Source organism: Salvelinus fontinalis, chromosome 6 (assembly GCF_029448725.1).
Source record: "Salvelinus fontinalis isolate EN_2023a chromosome 6, ASM2944872v1, whole genome shotgun sequence".
Classification (NCBI taxonomy): domain Eukaryota; kingdom Metazoa; phylum Chordata; class Actinopteri; order Salmoniformes; family Salmonidae; genus Salvelinus; species Salvelinus fontinalis.
Window position 1 is genome coordinate 51273479 of NC_074670.1, and position 17607 is coordinate 51291085.

Below are 17607 nucleotides of genomic sequence, written 5' to 3' on the forward strand. Positions count from 1 at the left end.
TGTATCACTAGCCACTTTAAACAATACCACTTAATACACTGCTCAAAAAAATAAAGGGAACACTAAAATAACACATCCTTGATCTGAATGAATGAAATATTCTTATTAAATACTTTTTTATTTACATAGTTGAATGTGCTGACAACAAAATCACACAAAAATTATCAATGGAAATCAAATTTATCAACCCATGGAGGTCTGGATTTGGAGTCACACTCAAAATTAAAGTGGAAAACCACACTACAGGCTGATTCAACTTTGATGTAATGTCCTTAAAACAAGTCAAAATGAGGCTCATTAGTGTGTGTGTGTGGCCTCCACGTGCCTGTATGACCTCCCTACAACGCCTGGGCATGCTCCTGATGAGGTGGCAGATGGTCTCCTGAGGGATCTCCTCCCAGACCTGGACTAAAGCATCCGCCAACTTCTGGACAGTCTGTGGTGCAACGTGGCGTTGGTGGATGGAGCGAGACATGATGTCCCAGATGTGCTCAATTGGATTCAGGTCTGGGGAACGGGCGGGCCAGTCCATAGCATCAATGCCTTCCTCTTGCAGGAACTGCTGACACACTCCAGCCACATGAGGTCTAGCATTGTCTTGCATTAGGAGGAACCCAGGGCCAACCGCACCAGCATATGGTCTCACAAGGGGTCTGAGGATCTCATCTCGGTACCTAATGGCAGTCAGGCTACCTCTGGCGAGCACATGGAGGGCTGTGCGACCCCCCCCCCCCCCCCAAAGAAATGCCACCCCACACCATGACTGACCCACTGCCAAACCGGTCATGCTGGAGGATGTTGCAGGCAGCAGAAAGTTCTCCACCGCGTCTCCAGACTCTGTCACGTCTGTCACATGTGCTCAGTGTGAACCTGCTTTCATCTGTGAAGAGCACAGGGCGCCAGTGGCGAATTTGCCAATCTTGGTGTTCTCTGGCAAATGCCAAACGTCCTGCACGGTGTTTGGCTGTAAGCACAACCCCCACCTGTGGACGTCGGGCCCTCATACCACCCTCATGGAGTCTGTTTCTGACCGTTTGAGCAGACACATGCACATTTGTGGCCTGCTGGAGGTCATTTTGCAGGGCTCTTGCAGTGCTCCTCCTTGCACAAAGGCGGAGGTAGCGGTCCTGCTGCTGGGTTGTTGCTCTCCTACGGCCTCCTCCACATCTCCTGATGTACTGGCCTGTCTCTTGGTAGCGCCTCCATGCTCTGGACACTACGCTGACAGACACAGCAAACCTTCTTGCCACAGCTCGCATTGATGTGCCATCCTGGATGAGCTGCACTACCTGAGCCACTTGTGTGGGTTGTAGACTCCGTCTCATGCTACCACTAGAGTGAAAGCACCGCCAGCATTCAAAAGTGACCAAAACATCAGCCAGGAAGCATAGGAACTGAGAAGTGGTCTGTGGTCACCACCTGCAGAACCACTCCTTTCTTGCTAATTGCCTATAATTTCCACCTGTTGTCTATTCCATTTGCACAACAGCATGTGAAATGTATTGTCAATCAGTGTTGCTTCCTAAGTGGACAGTTTGATTTTACAGAAGTGTGATTGACTTGGAGTTACATTGTGTTGTTTAAGTGTTCCCTTTATTTTTTTGAGCAGTGTATATACTGTACTCTATACCATCTACTGCATCTTGCCTATGCCGTTATGTACCATCACTCATTCATATATCTTTATGTACATATTCTTCATCCCTTTACACTTGTGTGTATAAGGTAGCTGTTGTGAAATTGTTAGGTTAGATTACTCGTTGGTTATTACTTCATTGTCGGAACTAGAAGCACAAGCATTTCGCTACACTCGCATTAACATCTGCTAACCATGTGTATGTGACAAATACAATTTGATTTGATTCCTTGCTGAGCGGCATTTCAGGTTATGTCGATATAGGACTCGTCTTACTGTGGCTATAGATACTTTTGTACCTGTTTCCTCCAGCATCTTCACAAGGTCCTTTGCTGCTGTTCTGGGATTGACTTGCACTTTTGCATCTCTAGGAGACAGAACGCGTCTCCTTCCTGAGCGGTATGACGGCTGCATGCTCCCATGGTGTTTACTTGCGTACTACTGTTTGTACAGGTGGTTGTGGTACCTTCAAGCGTTTGGAAGTTGCTCCCAAGGATGAACCAGACTTGTGGAGGTCTACAATTCTTTTTCTGAGATCTTGGCTGATTTCTTTTGATTTTCCCATGATGTCAAGAAAAGAGCCACTGAGTTTGAAGGTAGGCCTTGAAATACATCCAAAGGTACACCTCCAATTGACTCAAATGATGTCGGATAGCCTATCAGAAGCTTCTAAAGCCATGACATCATTTTATGGAATTTTCTGAGCTGTTTGAAGGCATAGTCAACTTAGTGTATGTAAACTTCTGACCCACTGGAATTGTGATACAGTGAAATAATCTGTCTGTAAACAATTGTTGGAAAAATAACTTGTCATGCACAAAATAGATGTCTAATCCAACTTGCAAAAACTGCAGTTTGTTAACAAGAAATTTGTGGAGGGGTTGAAAAACGAGTTTTAATGACTCCAACCTAAGTGTATGTAAACTTCCGACTCATTGGTGGGTCTAGAACGGTACTTATTGTTAATGATGTTCATAGTGGAGAGAAAAGACTCACCTGTATGTGGAGCCAAAAATGGTCAAGGTGTGCAGTGCTACTTTGTTTTCCCTGGTCTAACCAGTCTGACACAGCCTGCAGCCAGAAAGGGTCATGATCAGTTAGTTGAAAGTGCTCTCTGTGCAACATTTGCTTGCAGATCAATTAGTTCCATCTGTAGAGATCCAGCATGTTCCCACTTGAAGGTCTGTGTCACCTCCTTTTGAAAATCCCCTGACATCTGTGATGAGGAATGGATTCACAAATAGAAGAAGGAGCTGTTGTCTAAGGCTGATGCTGTCAAAGCAATTTTCTGAAGTTTCCAATCAGCTTATCTATGAAGTCAACATGAGGAGAACCATCTCCCTCACCCTGAATCTGTTCCTGCACTTTTGGGAAGTGTGCACAGTCTCCTTGTTTTCTCTGGAAGGAGCTGACAGATGTCATCAAATCACAAACTGAATCGTTCTTGCACTGTAGTTTCACGTTGAGCTCATTAAGGTGTCTACCAAAAAAGCAACATCAATTTTGCTCTCGTCATGAAAAAAAGGTTGAAACTGTGTTGTCTTCTGACTCTTGAGCTGTACTAGGAAAGCTGTTATTTCTTTTCGAATGAACCACAAGCGTTCCAACACCCTGCCTTTACTGAGCCATCTTACATTGTTGTGCAGCAGTACTTAATTTGCCTCAACTTCTTTCAGGAATTCTCTCAGCAGGCGATGTTGATGAGATGAGGATGCCCTGAGGAAGTTGATGAGTTTCATCATTGTATTCATCACTTCAGCATACTCATCTCAGCATACAGACTGATGAATGATGCAGTGGTAAGCTGTGAGATCAGTGTTGTCCTCTTTCAGCCGTGCCACAGCTCCTCTTTCTCTTCCTGTCATGGTAGAGATCACTTATTTTAGATCTATCCCCCCTCTTTCTCATCATCTCCTTTATGACCATGTCTATGTCTTTCCTCTTGTATGTGTCTCGAGTGGTGTTACGCCTAACAGGTCTTCACAGAATTCCTCCTCTGTGTGGTAAAATCTAACATACACCAGAAGCTGGTCATTATCACTCACATCAGTAGATTCAAACCACTCAACGTACACCTATGTAAGGATCGTGCTGTTTGATTAACTTCTTGTTATGCCACACTTGTCAGGTGGATGGATTATCTTGGCTAGGAGAAATGCTCACTAACAAGCAGTAAAAAATACTTTAAAGTACTACTTAAGTCGTTTTTTGGGGTATCTGTACTTTACTATTCATATTTTTGACAACTTTTACTACATTCCTAAAGAAAATTATGTACTTTTTTTTATTTTTTTTAATAAATTTTTATCCCCTTTTCTCCCCAATTTTCGTGGTATCCAATCGCTAGTAATTACTATCTTATCTCATCGCTACAACTCCCGTACGGGCTCGGGAGAGACGAAGGTCGAAAGCCATGCGTCCTCCGAGGCACAACCCAACCAAGCCGCACTGCTTCTTTAACACAGCGCGCCTCCAACCCGGAAGCCAGCCGCACCAATGTGTCGGAGGAAACACCGTGCACCTGGCCCCCTTGGTTAGCGCGCACTGCGCCCAGCCCGCCACAGGAGTCGCTGGAGCGCGATGGGACAAGGAAATCCCTACCGGCCAAACCCACCCTAACCCGGACGACGCTAGCCCAATTGTGCGTCGCCCCACGGACCTCCCGGTCGCGGCCGGCTGCGACAGAGCCTGGGGGCGAACCCAGAGACTCTGGTGGCGCAGTTAGCACTGCGATGCAGTGCCCTAGACCACTGCGCCACCCGGGAGGCCAAAATGATGTACTTTTTACTCCATACATTTTCCCTGACACCCAAAAGTACTCGTTACATTTTGAATGCTTAGCGGGACAGGAAAATGGTCTAATTCACACTTATCAAGAGAACATCCCTGGTCATCACTACTGCCTCTGATCTGGCGAATTCACTAAGCACATGCTTAATTTTTTTATTATGTTGGAGCGTGCCTGCCTCTGGCTATCCGTAAATAAATAGAAACTAGAAAATGTGGCTGTCTGCTTAGTATAATGAATTCAAAATGATTTATACTTGTACTTTTGATACTTAAGTACATTTGAGGAGTTCCATTTACTTTTGATACTTAAGTGCATTTAAAACCAAATACTTTTAGACTTTTACTCAAGTAGTATTTTACTGGGTGTCTTTTACTTCTACTTGAGTCATTTTCTATTAAGGTATCTTTACTTGTTCTCAAGTATGACAATTGGGTACTTTTTCCACCACTGCTAACGAGGATGTAAACACATTTCTGCAGAACATGTTTGAGAAATAAGCTTTTTGTGCGTATGGAACATTTCTAGGGTCTTTTTATTTCAGCTCATGAAACATGGGACCAACACTACATGCTGCTTTCATATTTTTGTTCAGTGTATTATAGTTAGTTCACAGTTAGTTTTGGTATTTTAACCTGCATGTCATGAACTCGTCTCGTGGGATAGACAATTAACATCCGTAGACGCATGCGCAGAGCCGGTTTGGTCAGCATGTTGGCGCCTACTGATGAAAGTATCTATTTACTGGGGGACTTAAGTTGACATGCATCGCTTGCAGTATGTGTTGGAAACATAAGGAACTTATCTTTCGTATCAGCGAGAAAAATTATTTAAAGGTTAAATTATTACATACTAGTGTTGGAACGATTGCTGTGAAAACGATTGCTGTTTTCAAAGCACTACTGATCCAACACAATGTACGGATGCTCGTTTCAAAGTAACGTTTTCAATGACGTCCGAAGCTTCGTTTTGATCACGTGGTTTTTCAAACAGTTTTGCATAATGCTAAGAAAAACTCCCTAGAAAGGCGGGAACCTAGGAAGAAACCTAGAAGGACCAGGCTCTGAGGGGTGTCCAGTCCTCTTCTGGCTGTGCTGGTGGAGATTATAAGAGTACATGGCCATTAAATTGAGATCCTTCATCAAGATGTTCAGACGTTCATAGATGACCAGCAGAGTCAAATAATAATCACAGTGGTTAACAGCTCAGCACCTCAGGAGTAAATGTCATTTGGCTTTTCATAGCCAAACATTGAGGTCGGTACAGCAGGTGCAGGAGAGATGGTTGAAAACAGGACCGGGATAAGGTAGCAGGTCCGCTGAACAGGTCAGGATTCCATAGTCGTAGGCAAAACAGCAGAAACTCGATCAGCAGCTCGACCAAGTGGACTGGGAATAAGACACCCAGGAGTCGTCAGGCCAGGTAGTCCTGAAGCATGGTCCTAGGGCTCAGGTCCTCCAGGAGGGGAGCGAGAGAGAGATGGGAGCATTAGAATAGGCATACTTAAGATCACACAGGACACCAGACAAGACAAGGGAAATGCACCAGATGAGATCTCCACCACCACACGAACCTGAGGCGGCGCAAGACCGGACAGGAAGATAATATCAGTGACACAACCCACTCAAGTAGAGTAGAGAGAAAAAAGCCTGGCAAGTCATGATGCACCCCTCTAGGGATGGCATGGGAGAGCACTACCAAGCCAGTGACTCAGCGCACATGGCATTTCGACTACTTTGAAAAAATACTTTATTCGGAGTTGTGCCTGTTGTCATGTAGATGGACTCATCATGGATATAACCCTTTTTAGCATTGCCATTGACGGCTTCCAACAGTTTTAAAGTAGCCAACTGGGTGGGGATGACTACTTTAAAATTGTGATAGCGTCAATGATAACACAGAAAGCAATATGGTGGCTGCCTATTGGAAAATAGCTTTTTCCTGCTTCTCAGCTCATTCTCATCCGTGTAGATGAGGGAAAGGAGACTAGGAGGAAGCCTGATGTCCACCCGTAGTTATAATATCTGATCAGGACCCTTTGGGCTTGTTCAGGTAATAGAAACATGCACAGCATTGCAGATGGAAATTTAAACTGCTGGAGCAGCCCCTGGAGGAGACATCCCACCCCCGCCCCATGAGGTTGTTTCACCTAGTTATTTTAAGATTTGTCGCTCTGATTAAGAGTGTATGCTAGATTACAAAAACGAAGTCGATATTTTAAGCTTGGGCTTGGTAGAGTGATCTATAGCCTTGTCAGTTAACATTTTGGAGGATTTCTTCAAAACTTTACTTCTGGGGTGCTTTGTCTTGCATCCAGACTGCCTGACACTTTGACTTGAGTGCAATCGATATTCATCTTTGGTGCTGGAGAGTTTGAACTTGGTCTGAATGCTAATGTGTGACAAGGCAAACCGAATAGTTATCTTTTAACTTGACATCTTAACACAGTCATATCAGGATAGTATCACAATATCAAATAGGTACAGCATATGCTAGGTGTGTTCTCATGTGTTTTGAAATGGCCAGTTTGTTGTTTAGATAGACCATGCCATCTGTGTCAAAATCCAGATTTCTTAGTTGACTTTGAAAACCACTGATTTTGAGTTTAAGTGTGTAGATCGTGACCGCTCTGGTCATCACTGTTTAAACTTCAATGCCAGCCGTATGTCTGGAGATAACATGGCATGGACTGCAGTGAATTGTAATGTACTCAATGATGTCCCAACTTGTTTGTCAGTTCCCACTTCCAAATCAGTTGCAATATGGCTTTAACAAAACAGATATTGCCACTGACACCTAGACTCGTTGCCTCAGTTTCCTGAAGTTCTCATCCTGGTAGTCTGCCAAATTCAGAGACTAAAATGGCAGGCTGTCAAAATAAGTTTCAGGCATGTTGAGGTGGGAGAGACCATGTAAAAGACTAATCTCTTCACAATATTGTTGTCGCTTATCTCTGTTTTCACCTTACCCCTAAAAAGTACTCGGCTAAATCCGGCTTTGATGGATTTCGGTTTGAAATGTGCTGCTTATGCTATTTCTGCCTTCAAATAGGCTATTGCCTGAAAAATGGTTTGCACTTGGAACAAACTTGTAAGCAGCTGGGGGTTGGTGCCCTTGCATTTGATGTGCTCGTTTGTGGAAATCTAGCCTAGCCTGCAATCTACAAACTACAGCGTTCAAGGGGAATTTACCAGCGGGATTACTTTGTAATTGGTGGTTTGTCGCTATTTTTCTTCTGTGCGCTATTATCAGCTTTTAATCATGATTATTCTCTTCTGCATTTTGTCGATGTTCGTATCTGTATTTATCACAAGATCTCCTTTTTGCCTTTGTTTAGTCCAATCTTATTCTCATCTAGACCTATTAAGTGACTCATTGGGGTTCTTTTGACTTTCACGGCTCTGCATAACGTCACAGTGTTTGACTTGCAAAGCTTTTTTGCTCTGAGGACATATGAAACTGGTGTCCATCTCTCTGCCTTTGACTGATTACTAGGCTAAGAGGGTACAGGCCAAGTTCACATTCCTTTTGTGTGTTACATACAGAAAATAGAATATTCAGACCCCTTGAATTTTTCCAAATTTTTACTCTAGAATTGAATAAATCGTTTTTTCCCCCTCAACAATCTACACACAATACACCATAATGACAGAGCAAAAACATTTTTTTATTAATGTTTGCTAATTTATATATTTTTTAAGCTGATCACATTTACATACATTTTCAGACTAGAGGTCGACCGACTATGATTTTTCAACGACAATACCGATTATTGGAGGACCAAAGATACCAATTTAGCTGCGTTTTTATTTATTTTTATTTATATATATGGCCAGTTTATATATATATATATATATATACATACATACATACATACACACATACACACACACACACACACACACACACAGTTGAAGTCGGAAGTTTACATACACCTTAGTCAAATACATTTAAACTCAGTTTTTCGCAATTCCTGACATTTAATCCCAGTAAAAATTCCCTTAAATCAGTTAGGATCACCACTTTATTTTAAGAATGTGAAATGTCAGAATAATAGTAGAGAGAATCATTTATTTCAGCTTTTATTTCTTTCATCACATTCCCAGTGTGTCAGAAGTTTACATACACTCAATTAATATTTGGCAGCATTGCCTTTAAATTGTTTAACTTGTTTCAAATGTTCCTGGTAGGCTTCCACTAGCTTCCCACAATAAGTTGGGTGAATTTTGGCCCATTCCTCCTGACAGAATTGGTGTAACTGAGTCAGGTTTGTAGGCCTCCTTGCTCGCACACACTTTTTCAGTTCTGCCCACAAATTTTCTATAGGATTCAGGTCTGGGCTTTGTGATGGCCACTCCAATACCTTGACTTTGTTCTCCTTAAGCCATTTTGCCACGACTTTGGAAGTATGCTTGGGGTCATTGTCCATTTGGAAGACCCATTTGCGACCAAGCTTCCTGACTGATGTCTTGAGATGTTGCTTCAATATATCCACATAATTTATCTCCTCATGGTGCCATCTATTTTGTGAAATGCACCAGTCCCTCTTGCAGTTAAGCACCTCCACAACATGATGCTGCCACCCCGTGCTTCACGGTGGGGATGATGTTCTTCGGCTTGCAAGCCTCGCCCTTTTTCCGCTGAACATAATGATGGTCATTATGGCCAAACAGTTATATTTTTGTTTCATCAGACCAGAGGACATTTCTCCAAAAAGTATGATCTTTGTCCCCATGTGCAGTTGCAAATCATAGTCTGGCTTTTTTATGGCGGTTTTGGAGCAGTGGCTTCTTCCTTGCTGAGCGGCCTTTCAGGTTATGTCGCTATAGGACTCGTTTTACTGTGTATATAGATACTTTTGTACCTGTTTCCTCCAGCATCTTCACAAGGTCCTTTGCTGTTGTTATGGGATTGATTTGCACTTTTCGCACCAAAGTACGTTCATCTCTAGGAGACAGAACACGTCTCCTTCCTGAGCGATATGACGGCTGCGTGGTCCCATGGTGTTTATACTTGCGTACTATTGTTTGTACAGATGAACGTGGTACCTTCAGGCATTTGGAAATTTCTCCCAAGAATGAACCAGACTTGTGGAGGTCTACAATTTGTTTTCTGAGGTCTTGGCTGATTTATTTTGATTTTCCCATGATGTCAAGCAAAGAGGCACAGAGTTTGAAGGTACACTTCCATTTGACTCAAATTATGTCAATTAGCCTATCAGAAGCTTCTAGAGCCATGACATCATTTTCTCGAATTTTCCAAGCTGTTTAAAGGCACAGTCAGCTTAGTGTATGTAAACTTCCGACTTGTATGTAATAATGACAATTACAACAATACTGAGTGAACAATGAACACTTTTCTTTTTAAATTAATATAATGCCTAAATAAAATCTATTTAGTCTCAAATAAATAATGAAACATGCTCAATTAGGTTTAAATAATGCAAAAACACAGGGTTGGAGAAGAAAGTAAAAGTGCAATATGTGCCATGTAAAAAGCTAACGTTTAAGTTCCTCGCTCAGAACATGTGAAAGCTGGTGGTTCAATATTCCCAGTTAAGAAGTTTTAGGTTGTCATATTTGAATTATGACGCGTGGACTATTTCTCTATACCATTTGTATTTCATATATCTTTGACTATTGGATGTTCTAATAGGCACTTTAGTATTGCCAGCCTAATCTCAGGGGTTGATAGACTTGAAGTCATAAACAGAGCTGTTGGCATTGCTAAGAGCTGCTGGCAAACTCAGTAAAGTTTGAATGAGTGCTTACGTGCATGCTGCCACCTACCACCGCTCAGTCAGACTGCTCTATCAAATATCAAATCATAGGCTTAATTTTAATATAATTAACACAGAAATACTAGCCTTTGGTCATTAATATGGTCAAATCCGGAAACTATCATTTAGAAAACGCTTATTTTTTCAGTGAAATACGGAACCTTTCCGTATTTTATTGAACGGGTGGCATCCATAAGTCTAAATATTGCTGTTACATTGCACAACCTTCAATGTTTTGTCATAATTATGTAAAATTCGGGCAAATTAGTTCGCAACTAGCCAGCCGGCCCAAACTGTTGCATATACCCTGACTCTGTGTGCAATGAACGCAAGTGACACAATTTCCCTAGTTAATATTGCTTGCTAACATTAATTTATTTTAACTAAATATGCAGGTTTAAAAAAATATATACTTCTGTGTATTGATTTTAAGAAAGGCTTTGATGTTTATGGTTAGGTACATTCGTGCAACGATTGTGCTTTTTTCGCTAATGCACTTTTGTTAAATCATCCCCTGTTTGGCTAAGTTGAATTAGGTTGTGATTCGATGATAAATTAACAGGCACCACATTGCTACATGCAACGCAGGACAAGCTAGTTAAACTAGGAATATCATCAACCATGTGTAGTTAACTAGTGATTATGTGAAGATTGTTTTTTAATAATAGCTAGCAACTTTCCTTGGCTCCTTGCTGCACTCGCGTAACAGGTGGTCAGCCTGCCACGCAGTTTCCTCGTGGAATGCAATATAATCGTCCATAATCGGCTTCCAAAAATGCCAATTTCCGATTGTTATGAATCAGCCATGCCGATTTAATCGGTCGACCTCTAATTCAGACCCTTTTAATCAGTCCTTTATTGAAGCACCTTTGGCAGCGATTACAGCCTCGAGTCTTCTTGGGTATGACGCTACAAGCTTTGCACACCTGTATTTCGGGAGTTTCTCTCATTCTTCTCTGCAGATCCTCTCAAACTCTGTCAGGTTGGATGGGGAGCATTGCTGCACAGCTATTTTCAGGTCTCTCCAGAGATGTTAGATCGGGTTCAAGTCCGGGCCCTGACCGAGCCACTCAAGGACATTGAGACGTGTCCTGAAGCCAATCCTGTGTTGTCTTGGCTCTGTGCTTAGGGTTGTTGTCCTGTTGGAAGGTGAGCCTTCACCCCCATCTGAAGTCCTGAGCGCTCTGGAGCAGGTTTTCATCAAGGATCTCTCTGTACTTTGCTCTGTTCATCTTTGCCTCAATCCTGATTTGTCTCCCAGTCCCTTCCGCTGAAAATCATCCCCACAGCATGATGCTGCCACCACCATGCTTCACCATAGGGATGGTGCCAGGTTTCCTCCAGATGTGACGCTTGGCATTCAGGCCAAAGAGTTTCATCTTGGTTTCATCAGCCCAGAGCATCTTGTTTCTCATGGTCTGAGAGTCTTTATTTGCGTTTTGGCAAACTCCAAGCGGGCTGTCGTGCCTTTTATTGAGAAGTGGCTTCTGTCTGGCCACTCTACCATAAAGGCTGCAGAGATGGTTGTCCTTCTGGAAGGTTCTCCCATTTCCACAGAGGAACTCCAGATCTCCGTCAGAGTGACCATTGGGTTCTTGGTAACCTCCCTGACCATGGCCCTTCTCCCCTGATTGCTCAGTTTGGCCAGGCGGGCGGCTCTAAGAAGAGTCTTGGTGGTTCCAAACTTCTTCCATTTAAGAATGATGGAGGCCACTGTGTTCTTGGGGATCTTCAATGCTGCAGAAATGTTTTGGTTCCCTTCCCCAGATCTGTGCCTCGACATAATCCTGTCTCAGAGCTCTACGGACAATTCCTTCGACCTCATTGCTTGGTTTTTGCTCTGACATGCGCTGTTAACTGTGGGACCTTTTATATAGACAGGTGTGTGCCTTTCCAAATCATATCTATTTTAAATTGAATTTACCACAGGTGGACTCCACTCAATTTGTAGAAACATCTCAATGATGATCAATGGAAACACAGGATGCACCTGAGCTCAATTTCTAGTCTCATAGCAGGGTGTGAATACATATATAAGGTATTTCTGTTTTTATTTTTAATTCATTTATAAAAACTGTGATAAACTTCCTTCGTTGTCATTATGGTGTATTGTGTGTAGATGGCTGAGGATTTTTTTGAATCGATTTTAGGTTAAGGCTATAACTTAGCAAAATGTGGAAAAAGTCCAGGGGTCTGAATGCTTTCTGAAGGCACTGTATCTTCAAATGATGTGCCAATTTGGCTGTTCCAAAGAGGTTATTGCTCGCCTTTTTAATCAGTGTTTGGCCAGAGAAAACACATTTAATTCCTAATTTGGTAAGGATTATCCAGCCTCGAGTATTTTAGCATGCTCATCAATGGTAGGTTGACTAGTAGTAGTTGCAGAAATGGCAATACGTATCACCTTCAAATAGTGTTTCAGCTGCCTAGCTCTAAAATAGAGAATATTGAGTCAGAGGTATGATTTCAGAATGCACAATGCAGTTCTGTGAAATGTGTTGTCAGTTGTTGCTGTTATCTAGGTCAGTGCTTCAAGAGCCCTCTGCGCTTGGCCTTCTGATAAACAATTTCATTTTGAGAGGGAACTGCAGTTTTCATTATTCATACTCTGGAGTTGTGGTGTATCCACAGGGGTACTTGAGAAGACTCCATGAGACCATAGGCTTACTGGTCAAATGCACATGAGGGGATACTTCAGGGGTACTCCGAGCAGAGCAATTTAAATTCAGTTGGTGGTACAGTAACCGAAAAAGGTTGTGAACCACTGCGTTAAAGCATGACACCTAATGTCCGCATACTACAAATGTACACTGAACTAAAATAAAAACGCAACATGTAAAGTGTTGGTCCCATGTTTCATGAGCTGATATAAAAGATTCTAGACACTTACCATATGCACAAAAAGCTTATGTCGATCAAATTTTGTGCACATGTGTTTACATCCCTGTTAGTGATCATTTCTTCTTTGCCAAGATAATTCTTCCACCAAACAGGTCTGGCATATCAAGAAGCTGATTAAACAGCATGATCATTATACAGGTGCACATTGTGCTGGGGACAATAAAAGGCCACTCTAAAATGTGCCGTTTTGTCAAACACAATGCCACAGATGTCTCAAGTTGAGAGAGCATGCAATTGGCATGCTGACTGCAGGAATGTCCACCAGAGCTGTTGACAGAGAATTGAATGTTAATTTCTCTACCATAAATCTCCTCCAATGTCGTTTTAGAGAAAATGGCAGTACGTCAAACCGCTGGCCACATTTAACCAGGCCAGCCCAGGACCTTCACATCCAGCTTATTCACCTGCGGGATCGTCGGAGACCAGCCACCCGGACAGCTGATGAAACTGAGGACTATTTCTGTCTGTAATAAAGCCCTTTTGTGGGGAAAAACTCATTCTGATTGGCTGGGCCTGGGCCTGGCCCCCTGCCCAGTCATGTGAAATCCATAGATTTTGACCTAATTCATTTATTTAAATTGAGTGATTTTCTTATGAACTGTAACTCAGTCCTATCGTTGAAATTGTTGTATGCTGCTTTTTAATATTTTTGTTAAGTATAATTCCCAAATTAGAGTTCTAACCTCACATTCACTGGCATTCCTAATTTATTTTCTAGTATGTGGTAACATAATTCTACATCTTGCCTTGCATTTCACCGGCTGGTCAATGTGTGTTGGCGTTTGTGTATCTCAGGTTGAATAACATTCTAAGGCAGTTTGTCAGTTTCAGCACTCGTGCTATTTCTTTGGTCTTTGCACATTGCTTTTTTCCCAACCTGAAATTGGGGAGATTACCCTGCTCGTTGATGCATGCTGGAATCCTCTCGATTTCTGACTTGTTCACAAATCGATTTAAACTGCTACATGATTCTTCAACAGTGGAGTTGCAAGTTAGATGAGTAGCACAAAATTGACTGCTGAAATGTGGTGGTGGACGTGAGTGACATTTTAAAGGCAAGGGGTAGAGTTTCATTCTTAAAACCAAAAGGGTATTTGTTGCCCCAAAGTTAGCCAACCAGCTTAATGCCATTTTAACATTTTTACAAAACCCCACAATTACTTTTCACTTAAACAACCGCAGCTACAATACATAGAACCACAACTTCTTATTGGAAAAGTTTCTGCTACTTTGAAACACCAAAGCGCTCAGCTGTATCTTTTCGATTGTTTCTGCTCTTCATCTCTTCTTAATCTAATTGGTTACCCTCTGTTGCCCAAACTGAATTGTTTTTAGGTCTCCTCTCCACTCCTTTGAAGCTGTAACTTCTATTGAATGCGGGTCTCACCCAATATCACCTGGCTAAACCTTAAAATTCCCTACTTGTCTCTTGTCTACTCCCATTGATCTCTGGGTTTTACAGCTGTGGTCTTTTCCAAGTGGGGATTAGAGTCTACAGGCTTGCTATTTATGTGTTCTGCCTCCTTCCGTGGAGCAGGGCCAAGAGTTCAGCCCACTCTCCTCACTCCACTAACGACTGGTAATTTGGTAAATGCATTTGAAGGTGGAATGAAAAAGACCCCTCACTGTGGAGTAATGATGCCTCCAACTCCTTTTTATTAATTCTGTCACTTATCCGCCTGACCGTTTCTTGGTTGGGTTCCAAATGACCCCTGACCTCTGCTGGTGGGGGCTATGCAGAAATCAGTATAGAAAGACATGGTGGCTATAAGTCATACAGGCTACTATGGTTCTATACTATACACTGCTCTGGTAGTGGTATCAGATTAGATGCAGTGGAGACAGTCCTCATCCCAAGGCCTATATTTTCATTCAGGCACTTACTGATCCACATCACAAACGCCCTTCAGGAGACCAGGTGACTCTCACAGGGAGATCGAATGCAAAGATTTGTTTAATTACTCGACTGCTACGAAATAGAAAACCAGGGTTTAGCCCAGGGGTATATCCTATCGATTTAGACTGTGTGGGATATTTTAATGAACCCAACATGTTTGTAAATGAGTTGTTTAAAAGTGTCTTTGGTGGGTGAAGTTGATAGCCTTTTCTGCTCAGGTTTCTAACTCCGTAGTCTCTGCTTCTCCTTACAGACGGCGGATAGAGAGCGTTCGAGACAGACCACGATGTCCAAGATCTCCAAGGCCGCTAAGGCCGTGAAGAAGGTGGACATGGGGGGTGTGATCCGGGCCATCGTGAGGTCAGGGCAGGCTGCCCCCGGACCACCTCTTGGCCCTGTCCTGGGACAGGTAAACTCACTGTTCAGACTTCCCTTCCTGTCTCTCCTATTCTATTTTCTTCAAAACGAAAAGAGAAACATAGTGTCAAGTTCTTTACACGTCTCCTCTTGAATCTCTTCGAGTGTCAGGCTCTTGTGCGTCATCGGTTGGCAGTTGCGCTTAAAATATACTTGGAAGTTCCAGACAAAAATAAGTGGTGTTGGTGCCTTTTGAGAGCTGAGCCATGTTGAATGATTTAGATTCCCTTCTGTTAAGTGTCTCCCTCTCCCACACAGTGGGTTGAAGAGCTGAGGAAAAGATAAAGAGCGTAGTAATGAGGTGAGACGGGTTGCGTCCAGGCAAAGCCGAGCTGTAGGTTTGTCTGAAGCGCCCCTCTTTTTAGAGTGGTTTCGTATGCCATTGTTGCGGCGCACCGTGCGAGTGTGTGTTTCTTTGCTGCCTTGCTCCATCAAGCGCTGAGTGTGTATGTGGTAGGCTAAATTGTAAATAAATGCCAGTCGGCAGCCGCTCTGCTTTAGGCACCGGCCTTTAGCCCTAATCTTCCCTCTCTCCTTGTTTTTTTCCCCTTCCTCTCCTCTGACTAACCACCCCTGACAGAGGAAGCGCAAAGAGATAGGTTGCCTGTCGGCCGCAGGGCATATTTAAACAAACGAGAGCAATAAAAGGGAGAACGGAAGACAAAAGGGAGGACCTGACGGCTTTGGTGGGGGAGAAGTAATTACAGTCCAGAGTGAAATTAGCACACCCCAATGGAGGCGAGGAAAGAGGGAGAGGAGGAGGAAAGAAGAGCGGCGCCACTATATCTTCGGGACCTCAGGAAAATGCTGAGGGTTGTACATGGGGCTTAACAGGTGTAACAAATCCAAGGAAGTAGTCATTTTCTGAAGCGGCTGCTGATGTAGTTACTGCCGTTATATTTGAAATATGAGACAAGTTGCCCAACGGGGAGTGCATCCACAATGTGTAGTGTTTGAAATGGAGAGTGAGTGAGGGATGAAAGCGCGCGAGGCGGAGAAGCGGACTCCCAGCCTACTCTAGTTCACATCCCTGCCGATTCTCTCAGAACTACAGAGAAACTCCCTGGAGGAATGGCCTTGCTGTGTGTGTCAGGGTTGGGCTCAATTCAGAATTTTGGAATTGACTTCTGTTATGGAATAGGTTAGGTAGTATAGGTTTTAGGAGTATAAGTAGACGCAGCGTACTACAAAACAACATCCTACACTTCCACACCTCATCCCCAGGGGGCAGCAGCAACCAACCGGGTCAAGGGCTGTGCTCTGCTAGGAAGCCTTGATGAGCACGTTAGGTGCTGCCAATTAAGGTGATTGACTGTCAATGTCCCAGCTGGGAAATCTGTGAGGTTGATGGTTTTCTTTGGTGGCCACGAGGCCTATCGTTTTGTTTTTTAGTCTTTTAGTTTGGGCATGCTTTTGGTATTTGTTCCTTTTTGTAACAGTTTAATCCACCATCTGAACAAATAATAATCTGCTTGGACTGGCCGACCAAGAGGTCAAGAGAGACGAGCTGGTGTCTCCTGGGTACATGCATTCAACACCTGGTCGCATACGCTTACTTGTCACATTAATGGACACGTCAAGTCAGATTGCAGAACCGTTAGGCAAGCCTAGAACCCCCTAGACTTAGCGAGCACCGTGTTCACAGTAGCCTGTCTAATCGGTTTCGTAACACTCCCATTCAACTCAAGTTAAAATTCTAATTAGAATTGGCGACCCCACAGGATGCAACATTTCAGTTTGAGTGACATGAAGTAAAATTAAATTCAATGCAATTCAAAGAAATGAATCTCAGTCACAGAACATGAGTTTAATTGAATCTGACGGGTCACACTTTCAGATAGTAAAGAATATCACTTTTCTCTGTAAACAATGTTCATGTACAGTTTTTTTATTTTTTACTTTAGTGCTTAGATTAGCCAATTTATGTTTCCACCAACCAATTTAATTTGTTTGGCTTCTTTTTTGAAGGCCTCGGGTGAACTTGAGGGTTAAGCTAATGCATTCTGGGAAATGTCATACCCCCCCAATGGAGGCGCCACTATATCTTCGGGGCCTCAGGAAAATGCTGGTATTGAACAAACTCAAAGTGAATCAATAAGGAAAACAAAACATGTTAATATCCTAAAGGCATGTTTAAATTTTGTTCAATATGGGGGGGCCATATTGAACAAAATTTAAACATGCCTTTA

At 42.9% G+C, this 17607-nt stretch overlaps 1 protein-coding gene across 1 annotated transcript in view; it reads left to right on the top strand.

The window, feature by feature from the left end:
- Positions 1-17607, top strand: part of mrpl11 (mitochondrial ribosomal protein L11) — a 57260-nt gene that overhangs the window by 15303 nt on the left and 24350 nt on the right. The window contains exon 2 of the mRNA XM_055926958.1: positions 15255-15410. Coding sequence (XP_055782933.1) covers positions 15288-15410 — 123 coding nt within the window. The 5' untranslated portion in view covers positions 15255-15287. The remainder of the gene's footprint in view (positions 1-15254; positions 15411-17607) is intronic.